General features: G+C 37.8%; 1 protein-coding gene and 1 long non-coding RNA gene across 2 annotated transcripts; both read right to left on the bottom strand.

Moving 5' to 3' along the window:
- Window positions 1-7,083: 7,083 nt before the first annotated feature.
- Window positions 7,084-10,181, bottom strand: LOC109218375. Its single transcript, XR_002066758.1, has 4 exons — window positions 10,063-10,181; window positions 9,607-9,822; window positions 8,786-8,867; window positions 7,084-7,321 (listed from the first exon to the last, which is right to left on the bottom strand). It is a non-coding gene; the product is annotated as an uncharacterized LOC109218375 (long non-coding RNA).
- Window positions 10,182-10,707: 526 nt separating this feature from the next.
- Window positions 10,708-11,966, bottom strand: LOC109218373 (putative laccase-9). Its single transcript, XM_019382732.1, has 5 exons — window positions 11,847-11,966; window positions 11,593-11,744; window positions 11,211-11,437; window positions 10,996-11,124; window positions 10,708-10,922 (listed from the first exon to the last, which is right to left on the bottom strand). The coding sequence occupies exons 1-5, from the start codon at window positions 11,964-11,966 to the stop codon at window positions 10,708-10,710; spliced, it is 843 nt and encodes a 280-aa protein (XP_019238277.1).
- Between the last annotated feature and the right edge of the window lie 2,589 nt (window positions 11,967-14,555).

Raw genomic sequence — 14,555 nt, 5'->3', positions numbered from 1 at the left:
CTGCAAGGCTACCTCGGGTCTCTCCGGACTGAAGGTATGCTCCCGTGCTAAAGCTGCTGCTGCTGCTGCTCCAAATCTGGACATGTGCAAAAATGCACAGAGTGTAGCATCAGCACAACCGACCCCATGTGCTGGTAAGCGTCTAGCCTAACCCCGGCGAAGTAGTGACGAGGCTAGACTGGACACCACATAAACCTGTGCAGATATATATGCAAGTACAACGGAAAGAAATAACAAGAACATAACAATTTAAGCTGGGGAGGGGAGCATGCTTCAGGGGTGACAGATAGAACAAAATATCGGGAATAATGGTACGTACATATACATTTTTAACTTCTAGCAATAATGAAAAGACAAGGCAACTTTCATATTCAACTCATAGTGTTGCAGGCGTGCAACCCGATCCCATTTCTCATGAATCTCGTGGTAGGCGTACCACCCGCTCCCATTTCAATATCACTTGTGGTAGGCGTACCACCCGCTCCCATTTCAATACCACTTGTGGTAGGCGTACCACCCGCTCCCAATTCTTTCAACACATACACAATACAGTCCCGGCAAGGGAATAATCACAACAAGTCAAACATCCCAACAAGGGAGAGTCAGCTGTAACCAATCCTATTCAACTTCTTCTTGGTACAACTAATATCAATATTCAGTTGCAAATTTCATAGGATCAAACAAGGGTACACAATTAGCAAAAATAAGACTCACGGTCATGCTTGACACCGACGCATGGATACTCGTCACCATGCCCATACGTCGTACCCCACACGAATCAAATAGCAATTATCACTCAACTCCTAATTCCTCAAGCTAGGGTTAAACCAAATACTTACCTCAAACTTCCACGACCAATTCAATCCTCAACAACCGCTTTCCCTCTCGAATTCGGCTCCAACTCAACCAAATCTATGCAATAATGACTTCACGTTATCAATATGTGCTAAACAAATCAAACCCAATGTCTAATTATAACTTTTTCATCCATTTACCCCAAAAGGTCAAAAATGCCCCCGGGCCCACATGGTCAAAACTCGAGGTTCGAACCAAAATCCGATTACCCATTCCCCCATGAACTCGGATATATAATTTATTTTGGAATTGGACCTCGAATTGAGGTTCAAAACCCCCAATTTTAGAAAACCTAGGTTCTACCCAAAATTCCCAAATTTTCCCATTAAAATCTTTGTTTTGAAGTTGAAATTATGTTTAAAGATGATAAAGAGTAAAGAAAATGAGTTAGAAATCACTTACCAATCGTTTTGGAGAAGAAGAATCGTTTAGAAAATCGCCTCTTATATTTTGGGTTTTGAAAAAGTGAAAAATGACTGAAATTCCCGACCTTATATACCCCCTGAAAGACCCAGCGCGGACCGCGCACAAATGGACCACGGTCGCACTAAAGAACTGAACAACATATACTCTCTGAATCCTCCAGCGCGGACCGCACAAAAGGGGAACGCGGTCGCGCTGGTAGACCTGGGAAAATGCTGGCTCTCTGAAGTTAGCTACGCGGACCGCGCATGGACGACCGCGGCCGCGCAGCTTCCACCGCAGACCGCACTAAGGCCACCGTGTCCGCGCAGCACGCACCGCGGACCGCGCTAAAGCGACCGCGGGCGCGCTGGAGCCTGCAATTCCCTAAACCTGCAACATCTGCTATTTCTAAGTCTAAGACCTCCTGGGGCCTACTCAAAACCCACTCGAGCCCTCGGGGCTCCAAACGGAACATACACATAACTCCAAAAACACCCTACAGACTCATCCGCGCGATCAAATCGCCAAAACAACATCATTAACATCAAATTAGGCCTCAAGACCCATGATTTCCTTCCAAATTTTTCATAAAACATCAAGTTTAGAGATTTTTTTAGTCCAAAATACGTCAAACGACGTCCGAATTCAACCAAACTTACAGAAGGTGCTTAAACAATACATAAGACTTGTACCGAGTGTCAGAACCAAAATACGAGCCCGATACCACAGTCTTTTAATCAAATTTCATTTCCAATTTCCTTAATTATTTCCAGATAAACAATTTCACACAAAAATTCATTTCTCGGGCTTGGGACCTCGGAATTCGATTCCGGGCATACGCCCAAGTCCCATATTTTCCTACGGACCCTCCGGGACCGTCAATTCATGGGTCCGGGTCCGTTTACCCAAAAATGTTGACCGAAGTCAAATTTATTCAATTAAATACCAAGATTTAACATTTTTCTCACAATTTTCATATATAAACTTTCTGTCTACGCGCCCGAACTGCGCACACAAATCGAGGCAATCCCAAATGAGGTTTTCAAGGCCTCGAAAGTACGGAATGAATAAGAAAACAGGTGATGACCCTTTGGGTCGTCACATTCTCCACCTCTAAAACAACCGTTCGTCCTCGAACGGACAAAAGAAGGAAGTACCTGAGTCGGGGAAAAGATGGGGATAACGGCTCCGCATATCAGACTCGGACTCCCAGGTCGATGCCTCAGGAGGCTGACCTCTCCACTGAACACGAATAGAAGGAAAACTCTTGGATCTCAATTGACGAACCTGCCGGTCTAGAATAGCTACCGACTCCTCCTCATAGGACAAGTCCTTGTCCAACTGGATAGTACTGAAGTCTAACACGTGGGTAGGATCGCCGTGATACCTCCGAAGCATGGATACATGAAAAACTGGATGCACGGCTGATAAGCTAGGCGGCAATGCAAGCCTATAAGCTACCTCTCCCACTCGATCAAGAATCTCAAACGGGCCAATGTACCTAGGGATAAGCTTGCCCTTCTTCCCAAATCTCATCACGCCCTTCATAGGCGACACTCGAAGCAATACCCGCTCACCAACAATGAATGCCACATCTCGAACCTTGCGATCTGCATAACTCTTTTGCCTAGACTGAGCTGAATGAAGCTTATCCTGAATGACCTTGACCTTGTCCAAGGCCTCCTGAACCAAATCAGTACCCAACAACCGAGCCTCTCCCGGCTCAAACCATCCAACCGGGGATCGACACCGTCTACCATATAAAGCCTCATAAGGAGCCATCTGGATGCTCGACCGGTAGCTGTTGTTGTAGGAAAACTCCGCTAAAGGCAAGAACTGATCCCATGAACCTCCAAAGTCAATAACACCTCCGCTAAAGGTGTTAAACGGTGATTTTGGGCAAACTCCGGAGCAGTTTTTAGCACATTCGAGGACTAATGTATGTTTAAGTGAGAGACAATGTAACGATCCAATCGGTCATTTTGAGCTCTAGCGCGTCGTTCGGCGGGTTAAGGCCATGAGTAGCTTCATTTCATGTATTTTGACTTGTACGCGTGGTTGGAATTGAATTTCGGAAGGTTCGGAGTTGATCCGGATGGAAATTTCTAAATTTAGAAGCTTTAAGTTGGAAGAGTTGACCGAGGTTTTACTTTTGAGTAAATGACCTCGGAATCGAGATTTGAAGGTTCCTGTTCATATGATGATTGTGGACTTGAACGTATGCCCGAATCAGTTTTTGGATGACCCCGGAGCGTTACGGGGCTTATTATGGAAAGTTGGCATTTTGGAAGAATTTCATGAATTTGAGTGGAAGTATATCTTAATGTTATCGATGTCTGTTTGGGATTCCGAGCCTGGGATTAGTTCCGCATGGTGATTCTGGACTAATGAGTGTGTCCGGATATTTATTTGGAAGTCCGGAGTTAATTTTGGCTTGAAATGGCGAAAGTTGGAAATGGAAGGTTTGGATGTTTCACCGGGAGTTGAATTTTTGATATCAGGGTCGAAATCCGATTCTGAAAATTTGAATATGTCTGTTATGTCATTTATGACTTGTGTGCAAAATTTGAGGTCAATCGGACTTGATTTGATAGGTTTCGGCATCGAATGTAGAGGTTGGAATTTCTTAGTTTCATTAGGCTTGAATTGGGGTGCGATTCGTGTTTTTAACGTTGTTTGATGTGTTTTGAGGCCTCGACTAAGTATGTATGATGTTTTAGAACTTGTTGGTATTTTTGGTTGGGGTCCCAGGGACCTCGGGCATGTTTTAGGTATGTTTCAGGTGTTATCGATAAGTTTGGGCTGCTTTGGATGCTGGTTTTCTGATGTCTGGTATTGCTCTTCGCGTTTGCGAGGAGCTTCTCACGTTCGCGAAGAAGAATTTTGCTGCTGGGACTTTGCTCTTCGCGTTCGGAGGAGATTCTCGCGTTCGCGAAGAAGGAATTCCTGCTGTCCATCGTCCGACTTTGGAAGCTTATATCTCGCAATCTATAAGTAATTTGGAGATGACCAAAAATAAAATTTGTAGCCCTTTGTCTCTAGGTTTCAGAAAATCAATCCATTTGGCATTTGGAGTTGTGTGCAAAAAGTTATGGTTGGTACACTACAAGCTGTCCGGAAAGATGTTTGGAAATCACGAAGAAGAAATTTGTGTTGCACAGGGCTGACTTTGGCAGCTTATATCTCGAAATCAATAAGGAATTGGGAGATGACCAAAATATGAAAGTTGTAGATCTTGGTGTCTAGTTTCCAAAAAGTTAAACCATCTATCATTTGGAGTTTATTTACTAAAAGATATGACCATTATACTAGAGGATGTCTGAGAAGATTTTGGAAATGGCTTTTGAGAATTTTGTTCATCACGAACGCGATGGGAGGCTCGCGAACGCGAAGAAGGAAGTCGGGGCAGTGTTATAAGTCCTCTATTTTGGGCCTTTGAGCCATTATTTCGTATTTTTAGTTGGAAACTTCGGGATTTAGCAATTTTGGAGAGGCCACAGAACTTGGGGTAAGCATTCTTGACTCACTTGTGATTATATTTCATGGATTAATATTCATTTTCGGTGTTAGATTATCGATTTTTCAAGAAGAAATTGCAAGAAATTTCTATAATTTCACAAAACGAAATTTCGAATTTTGAATACAGATTCAGAGTTGGATTTAAATGAAATTAGTATGGTTGAAATCGTTAGTGAATGGGTTGTCGGATTTTGTGAGTTTTGTTGGGTTCCGAGACGTGGGCCCCACTGCCAACTTTTCGAGCAGAGCTGTAAATTTTATAAATTGTTAAATTTCAAGCATTGGCATATATTTTTTTTTATTAATTTGCGTGTTGTTTGACTAGTTTCAGATTGAACGGCACCATGTTGGGGCTTTAGAGCGAAATTGTGACCGGAAAGTGGGCTTTAAGACGAGGTAAGTCTCTTTTCTAACCTTGTAAGAGGGAATTAACCCCATAGGTGAATTGATTAATATGTGCTTTATTTGTGGGGGTTACGTATGCACGAGATGACAAGAGTTCGTAGGTATCTACTAATTATGCTTACGTCCAGGTAGCTTAGGACGCAATTATGTGATACTTGTGATAATTGCACCTTGCTAATTTAAATGCTTAAATCATATTGGAACTTGATAACGGACTTGTAAAAGGTCGAATTTCATTTACTTGAGTTTTGTACGGGTTAATTGACCGTTAATGAGAATTGGCGTTTCTTTGAATATTAGCCTCTTAAAAATCTTGAATCGGTTGTTTATAAAGTATTTTCTCTTCTTGTGGAGCGGGTCGAACGTCTCAGTAGCAGATAGATGCATCTATGGTTCGTGTCGTTCGATCCTTAGCAGTGCACATTTTACATATATGTATGTTGGATCGGGCGTACGACCTCAGCATAATTTGCGCGTAAAAACTTGGAGCCCAATTATATTTGATATTGTTTCATTGGCTTGAGAGATTAATTCGTTAAATAATGGAAATTAATTTGGAATTTACTATTAGTGAACGAATTGTTCATTTATTTCTTGTTATTGAGTTTTCAGCTGTATTTACATATTCATGCTTAATTATACTTTATTGTTAGCCCATAGTAAGTGTCCAAGTCAACCCCTCGTCATTACTTCTTCGAGGTTAGACTAGATACTTACTGGGTACACGTTGATTTACGTCCTCATGCTACACTTGCTGCACATTTTGTGCATGTACATATATGTCTAGTGGTCTTATAGGCATAGAGGCGCGGCTATTGTGGAGACTTATGGTGAGCTGCATTCCAAGTACGAATCCGCAGCATACAGAGTCCCCATCAGAGTTATTTATTTTTTTCTGTCTAATTTGTATTCTACATAGGTGTTGTATTTTATCATATTTCCTAGTTGATACTTATCCACTTGTGACACCAGGTTTTTGGGGTGCTTACGGTTGTCCATCGTTGTAGTTTGTGAAAGTATTATTATTTGTCCTCTATTTCTTACTATTTTAATTAATGAAAATTATGATCTCAAAATACTAAAATAGGTAATTAAGTTAATAATTCATTGTTGGTTTGCTTGACGGCGGTGTTAGGTGCTATTACGACCTTTAGTGGATTTTGGATCGTGACAATTTTTAACGGGTTGAAATGGGCTTAGCCCAGAATGACCCATCAATAAAATTCTTTCATGCCCAACCCATTATTTGCTGGGCTGGTTGGGGCGGGTTATATGGGTTTGGGCTCAAAATGCAACCCCTAATAATGCGAGTGTCCAACTAGTTTGAATATGAAGGAGAATTTTTGGGCCTAAAGGTAGAGGTCCAAGTCCACAATTATACCAAAAAAATTACAGAAGTATAACCCATTTCGGGATGGTCTTGTTCCCCGAGCAAAATTTTAAGGTAAAAAGTTAAAAGTATTATTCATAGGGTAAGCGAGAGACAACACTTATAAAATTTAAAGTTCTGCTCATAAAACAAATGAGAACAAAAATTCAAGACGGTCCACTTCTTAGGCTTTTTGTGTACTTCATTCTACTTGGTCCAATTGATCAATGGTTACATATAAGTCCGGACAAATACTTAGTGGAAAAATTCCAGCTATATGCAGTATCTTTGACCTTTTCCTTGTTCTTTCACTATTCCTTCCTCCCTAGCGGGTCCCACTCTGAATTTTAGCTGAATTATACTCTGGAAATTCAAATCTATAACTTCAGTTGACTATGAATTATTGTCAATGCTTTACTTACACTCTGCTCGTAGATGTGCACTTGTAACTAATTCCCTCTCTCTAATACTAGATGAGATTGGCCCGTTAAAGCCCGGGCCCAATGACATAAGACCTATTATAAGAACAATAGCAGATAACAGTAGTCATTCCTTGCTCAACCTTCGTATTTAATTTTCTTAGTTCTTTTTTACATAGCAGTGGTGGTTAAAGTTGAACGAAGTTTAAGTTTACGGCAAAAATGCCATTTTGTAGACAAAAGAACAACAACACATTCCCTTTCCACAGCTTCGAGTCACAGTATCCACTATCCAGTAGTTCCTCATTCCATTGTCCAACTGCTTGAACAACATTCTAGTTGTTTAGTCCTGCAACAATGATTAGTCAAGAATGCTGTAAAACATTATATTCAGTAGTTATGGTTCCTTTAGATATTTGCAACAGATAATATTTTTTAGTTTTAAATTCAAGAATTGTATTTTAGTTTTGTTCAATTTTTTATTCTTGTTTGGCTATATTTTGTCCGGCGAACAAATTAATGAATTAGGAACCAATCAGATGAGTAAGCTATTAAAAGGACCCAGCCGCATTGTTGTCTTGTTATTTAATTAGCATATTATTAGTTGATTTTTGTCGGGTGAACCAATTATTGAATTAGGAACCAATAAGATGAGTAAGCTCTCTGTAGCATCTGTATTCTCTTATTAGTAAAAGAGCACGCGTAAGCTAACTCAAAGAGAAGTATATCGCAAGCAAAAGAGTATAATTTGATTAAAGCAATCAAGCCAAAGTAAATATGCCTTGCCACAGATTTCCTCTAAATTAAACCAACCGTACCAACTATATTTAGTGGTATACTTAGTGAACATATTATGGCAATACTAATCCATTTAAGATAAATTAAGAGTGACTATGAAAATTCTACTCAAAACAGTCTTCAAAATTGATTGATAATATTATTGGGGTATTAAAAAAAACACATATATATTAAGTGACTGAGTGCTAACACACAGAAAGAAACACAAAAAGTGAAGTTACTGTACAGATAGTTGCTGCATAATATGATTGGATAGTGCTCATAAATAAGTTCATTCTGAAATAAATAGCGAATTATAGAGAAATTGTGAAAGCATGTGATTGGAACACTCACAGTTGATTTTAATGACAACTGAAAGAGTAATGTCTTTATTTCGGTGAAAAAGGACTGTCGATTTTGTTCATGTGATGTATGAGCTTTCATTTCCTCTCTTTCTTTATCTCTAAATTGAGCAAAGCTCAAAGCTTTTCCTCCCGATCACTTTTTTTTTATTTTTTATTTTAGATGTATTTGTTTTAATCCAAAAATAAGCCTTATTGTTCAAACAAAATCAAATAGATATACTTTGATATGTATATTGCGCATCAGAAAACTATCCTTTTTTCAAAAGGATAACAGTTTAGCAACGACGTTATGTAATCACGCAAGCCAACCCTTATTTTTAGTATAATAGCAAAAAGTTTGTTGCAACAAGAATCACTCAAATGAACAATAAGCAAAACAGCTGGCAACAGAATATTTTAATCTCTTTACCTTTGTTAGGAATATAGATTAAAAGCATGAAATTTCTGTTTCATATACCAGTAGTATTAGCCAAAAAGTTATCAGATTAACAAAGAATTACCGGAATTCTTCATTTGTCTTAAATTGAAGAATAAGTCGTCTTGAGCAAAATTTAATGGTGTATTTCTTTAACGGAGATAATGCACAACAACTCACAAACATATGTCATTCATAGAAGAAAACAAATAGCATATAGTTATAACTGTAGTAGAAAAGTTGAGTTTAGCCTTACCTCAGCTGATGAATGCGAGCACAAGCATTTGTTGCAGTCAGCAAGATGGACATATACTTCATAGCTCACAACATTCATATACCTAAGAGATACTTTAATAAGATGAGAACTCAAGCAGAAGTCATGCTACCCATACTGACAGTTTTCTTCCTCCCTCCTATCACACAAGCAGTAAACCTTTAGTTTCTACTAGTGCAGAAAATCATTTCTTCTTTTATCCGCTCATTATGACCCCTTTTATCCTAAAATAGACCAAATCAGCCAACAACAAATTAATCACTGACAGTGCGGGATATAAATTACAATCAGTCGAGCAAACAGTCTCGTCGTTGTTAGCTAGAAGAAAAATTAGATCTTCCAAAAGCAGTAAAGTTCAAGAACCTAATTCAAGCATGGTGCCTACCATAGATGTGCGCTAACTTATGTTATATTTTACATATTTCTAGTGAATAGTCCTTTTCAAGTGAATATTTCTAGTAATCACCAATAAGACCTAAATTAGTTTTAGTGAATAACTCTAGTAATCACCAATAAGACCTGAATAATGAGCATGTGATCCCAAGAATACTGCAACATGAAACTATCTATTATTGAGGCAGCAAAATTGGACAGCACAGAGAGGACAATAGGGGAAAAAATAACACAAGAGCTCCAAACCAGACAATAAAGAGAATTTTTTTTTCTAAAAAGATCTATAATAATGATGCTATGATTGTGAGAGACAATATCACAACCATCACATAAATCTCCACTACAAATAGACTTAAGAAGTCATTAACTAAATAAAACAAACACATTGTGGGCGTCGATAAATTACTCACTTAGGCACAAACAAAGACACCCATAGCCGTTTGAGAAGAATCGTATCCTAGTGCGGTGCTTGCCTTCCGTTGCCTCAATACCCAAAGTTTTACCTTTCGATGCCTCGATACCCAAAGTTAGGAAAACAAAATAAAGATTTTCTTTGGAAACCTATCCCATGCACTTTTGTAATTTTAGCGATCATACGAATTTTGTTAGAAGTGTGGCAACTCAATCTGTAGAAGATGTAATTAAAATTTTAACCATAATACATCAACGAACCCAAAGAAAGAGCTTTCAGTGCTTTATTCCAGAACCAACAGAACAATAAATTTTTATTCACATATTTTTTATCAGTACTTTATTTGAAAACCAACAGAATTATATTTTTTATTCACAAATTCTCAATAAAACACTAATAAAACAGGAAGCAAAGCAAATAAAAAAGGGCAGTACAATAATAGAGAAAGGCTCACCAGAAGTATTGATATTTCCAGGAGAGAAACCGAGAAATGTTGGAGAAAATAGAGAAGTACAACAGAGAAAGGTGATGAGCAGAATAAACCCGGTGGTCACAACTTGTTTATGCTGTTGTGCGTCGTTATCTCCCAACTGTCCTACTAAAAAAAAATTAGCTATGTGTCCTACGGTAATTTGAGAAATAAGAGAAATTACCTAAATGCTCCTGTGTCGGCAAGTAGGGATGTCGACGGTATCCTGCTTGCTTTAGCGCTCTTCTATATAGTAGAAAAACTTTAATTTCTAACAGATTAACGCTTCCACTAACTTTATCCGAACAAGTAAAAGCCCTTTTATATAACCCAATCCAAATAAAGTTAAATTTGCTTAAGCCAAACAATTGAATTTAAAAGAAAATTTAATTAGCTTGATGTACAATTTAAGTTTGTAATTGATTTGTTTCGCGGCTCTGTCTGAGCCGGCCAAGGGAAGGAAAAAAAAACTCATAGAGATATATACAAAGCAAAAATTATTTTCTTTTTCTTGACAAACAAATAGTAAGTACTACGTAGTACAATTTATATCTCAGCTTGGGGAGTGACAACTGCGGTTACTACGCATCTATGACGCCTGTACCAAACAGCTAAGGATGCAAAGGTTGCTCATAGTAAGAATTTGGAAGAAATGCAGTCGAGCGATTGTTGTAAACTTAACTCGACGTAGTCACTTGTAAATGGATTATTTATAGGGCGCCCATCCATTGCAACTACTGTTAGATTGTGCATCGCGATCCCAAAGACGAGAGTTTTGCCCGCTGCTGCGTTAACAATCCTCAGGAGATACGTCTTTCCTGTCTCCACTGCTATCTTGAAAGTTCCTATATATGTCCATATAAGGGAAACAGAGGTTAAAGAATTATACAACGAATTAGCATTCGGGTTAATTCATACCATTATTAGAGCAAGGGTAAAAATCTCCGGGCTGACTGTTTATAGTGAAAGCATCAGAATGCATGATATTGCTGCTTGATGCGATATATTCAAGTATAACTTCCTTGAGATCCTTCTTCCACCATTCACCTGTGTAAATCAAACAAATAAATCAAAGTATGTTAAAATTTGAGAGAAACTAAACCATTAACTGGGAAATTAATGCATGTACGTACCTAAAATGATGGGGATATCAGCATGAGGCTTGGGAAAAGGATAAGAAATTCCAGGCATGGGATATACAACAATTGCACCATGAACTGTGGCGCTTTGCCAGATATTCATGGCATGCCACCATAGTGTCCCTTGGTCAGATATTGTGATGTTTTGGCGTACTTTTCTCCCTGGTTGGATTAACCATATTAATTGCCTTTCATGCCTCGTCAAGTATCTTCCCTCGCGCCTGCAACTTCATTTTAATTAAGTTGGAACAACAACAGAAGAAATTATGAATCAGAAGATATATACTCCGATCCACTATAGTAATCTGTATGAGTAGTAGATATAATGTGCTAAGACAAAGAAAAAATAAGACAGAAGAAGTGTGATACTATATACCAGAAGATTGTAAGGTTGTCATTTCCTTTGTTTTCGACATCCATAATCAGGGTTTCTCCTGCGTGAGCATATATCGTGGGGGCTGGAGATTTTCTATTCACGGTGAGAATATTCTTTGTTTCGCAGAGCCTCGTGAAAGAAGCTTCCTCAACCTGCATGTCAAGTGCCATGCATGCAAGAGTCATTTAGTTAGTAGTACTAGCTACACAATTACAGAGAAATTTTTTTTGAGCAAAAGATCATTGTATACTTACAACGAAATGTGAAATATTCTGAGCTGAAGCTAACTGATCATGAAGAATAATGGCGGCGGTCACAAGACTCAGAACCATGAATACACTATAGTACTGGCCCTTCCTAACTACAGTTCCCATCGTTTTCGTAATGATTAATTGGCTGCCTTTTGTTTCAAACTGAATACTAAATGTGGCACAAGCGAAAAGATAGACTGGTCGATCGATGAGGAATTTTTTTTTGAAATAACAAATACAGAAGAGAGCCCATTTCTCTTGGTGAATTTTAAATCATGTCAAATTTTGATGAATCGAGGAGAAGGTATCTCTGATAAAATCTGGTATCAAACTGTGTTAATCTCCGTGAATATAATATATAAGCTGAGGAAATAAAAACAAACAAAATGTGATCCCTGTATATATTTAGACTAATTAAGACATACATAAGAATTAATTACATATATTTTCCTTGTTATAACCTTACGTACCCCATCAGCTGCAAAAAGGATTCTGGGAAACCATCCTAATCTGGATATATATATATCTAGAACTGTATTGAAGTTCTGAAGATGTCGCTTTCAACGCTAACAAAAAACTATAGAAAAATAGAACAATCGAATGCGATTGATTTCACATTGGAGTAATAGTAGCTGCTATATTAACCATCAAAAGAAGAGAAACTTGTATGTATTACGGTAAGAAATTTCCCATTCATACGACATTATCAGAATCACATTGATAAGGAGGTAAAAGAGAACTAGATAATTAAATTAGAAGCACGAAATTTTCCCTACAAATGACATTAATGCTATCAGAATATTAGTACATTGACTTCCTCCCATAAGTAGGAATAAAGAAGAGAAATTAATAAGAAGCAACAAAAATTTCCTTGTATATATGAAGGAAAAATGATGGAAATAAAGTTAGAAATGAATATTTGCCTGTGGTTTCCGAGTTCTCCGAAGATTATTTGATATTTGCGTGAAAGATGAAAGTCTCATCATGAAACCAGTTATTCTGATGATTGAACCAACTTGATTTAATTCGCGCTTTATTAATATCATTAATATAGCAACAAATTTTCTTTCTACCTATTCGTGAAAATTTTGTTTGGAAATCCAACGAAATTAGATGATAACTATATAATAACGTATCTCAACATGTATAAACGTTGTGAAATTACGTTGTTGAAAGTAATATGCGTCAAGTCACGGAAAAAAGATACTACTAGAAATTTTGACATGCATTATCGACGGCATAAACAAATATCCGAATTTCGCAGAGAATGTTAGTTAATTAAGGATTGAATATGTCAGTTACATCACTAGACATAATTGATTGAAACCAATAATTACAGAACTGAGGATTAATGTTAGTCGATGCACGACATAAAACTAGTTTCCACATATAGTTAATATTGATCACCTTACGTAAGACCGTTGAGTGTCATTAATTAATTCATATGATATTAATGACATCGCAATCACACTGACCCCCTTCCAGAAAAGAAAAGAATCAAATTAAAAAAATGAAGAATTAACCCCAAAACTAAAAATAACCGGCCGAGGTATAATATATGCATAATTTATGTATTATATATGTGTCACAACCCAAAATCCACTAAAGTCGTGATGACGCCTAACACCGCCGTCAGGCAAGCTAATAGTGAATGATTAACTTAATTACTCATTTTAGTATTTGAAATCATAATTTTCACCAATTAAATAGTAAGAAAAAGAATTTACAGGGTAAATGATAATATTTTCACAACTACAATAATGAACAACCCGCAAGCACCCCCAAAACCCGATGTCACAAGTCCATGAGCATCAATTGGGAAATATGGTAAATACAACTTCTTTCTGGAATACAAATTACACATGAGAATGTAAATAACTCTGATGGAGACTCTGTGTGCTGCGGACTCTTAACATGGGATGTAACTCACCTAAGTCCCCGCGATAGCCGCGCCTCTGCGCCCACAAGATCACTAGACATATATGTACCTGCACAAAATGTGCAGTAAGGGTAGTATGAGTACGTAAATTAACGCGTACCCAGTAAGTATCCAGTCTAACCTTGAAGAAGTAGTGACGAGGGGTCGACCCCGACACTTACTATGGGCTAACAATAAAATACCGATACTATAATTAAGCATGGATTATGTAAAAAAAAAAAAGCGGAAAACTCAATAACAAGGGATGAATAAACAATTCTTTCACTTCATTGATAGTAAATTCCAAATTAATTTCCATCATTTAACAAATTAATCTCTTAAGCCAATGAAACAATAGCGAGTATAATTGGACTCCAAGAATTCTTTTACGCACAAATTATGCCGAGGTCGTACGGCCCGATCCAACATACAAATATATAAACTGTGCACCGCCGAAAGTCGAACGACACAAACAATAAATGCATCTATTAAACTGCCAAGACGAACGGTCCACTCCCATGAGAGTGGTGGAATTTACCTCGCTCGCGGAATATACTTGCGACGCGAGTGAACATAGATTTCTCAAAGTTATCATAATATTCCTCAATTCTTTTCAAAATAAGAAATTCAAACTGAAAACTTTTAAATCTCGAAATCCTCAATCTTAATTCTTTTCAAGGCAAATAATAAGCATAATCAAATAACGGTATCAACAAGACATGTTGTAAACCTAAGACCATCAGAACATAAGCATAATTAGTAGCTACGCATGGACACTCGTCACCTCGTGCGTA

The sequence above is a fragment of the Nicotiana attenuata genome, unplaced genomic scaffold, assembly GCF_001879085.1.
Source record: "Nicotiana attenuata strain UT unplaced genomic scaffold, NIATTr2, whole genome shotgun sequence".
NCBI classification, from domain to species: Eukaryota; Viridiplantae; Streptophyta; class Magnoliopsida; order Solanales; family Solanaceae; genus Nicotiana; species Nicotiana attenuata.
The sequence above is the reverse complement of the archived record's forward strand: the minus strand, read 5'-3'. Positions and strand labels throughout refer to the sequence as shown.

Coding starts and splice junctions, on each gene's coding strand:
- LOC109218373 (XM_019382732.1), bottom strand. CDS start 11,966: ATGGGAACTGTAGTTAGGAAGGGCCAGTACTATAGTGTATTCATGGTT. Junction 11,745..11,846: donor AGAATATTTCACATTTCGTT/GTAAGTATACAA, acceptor CTTGACATGCAG/GTTGAGGAAGCTTCTTTCAC. Junction 10,923..10,995: donor TTACCCTTGCTCTAATAATG/GTATGAATTAAC, acceptor GGACATATATAG/GAACTTTCAAGATAGCAGTG.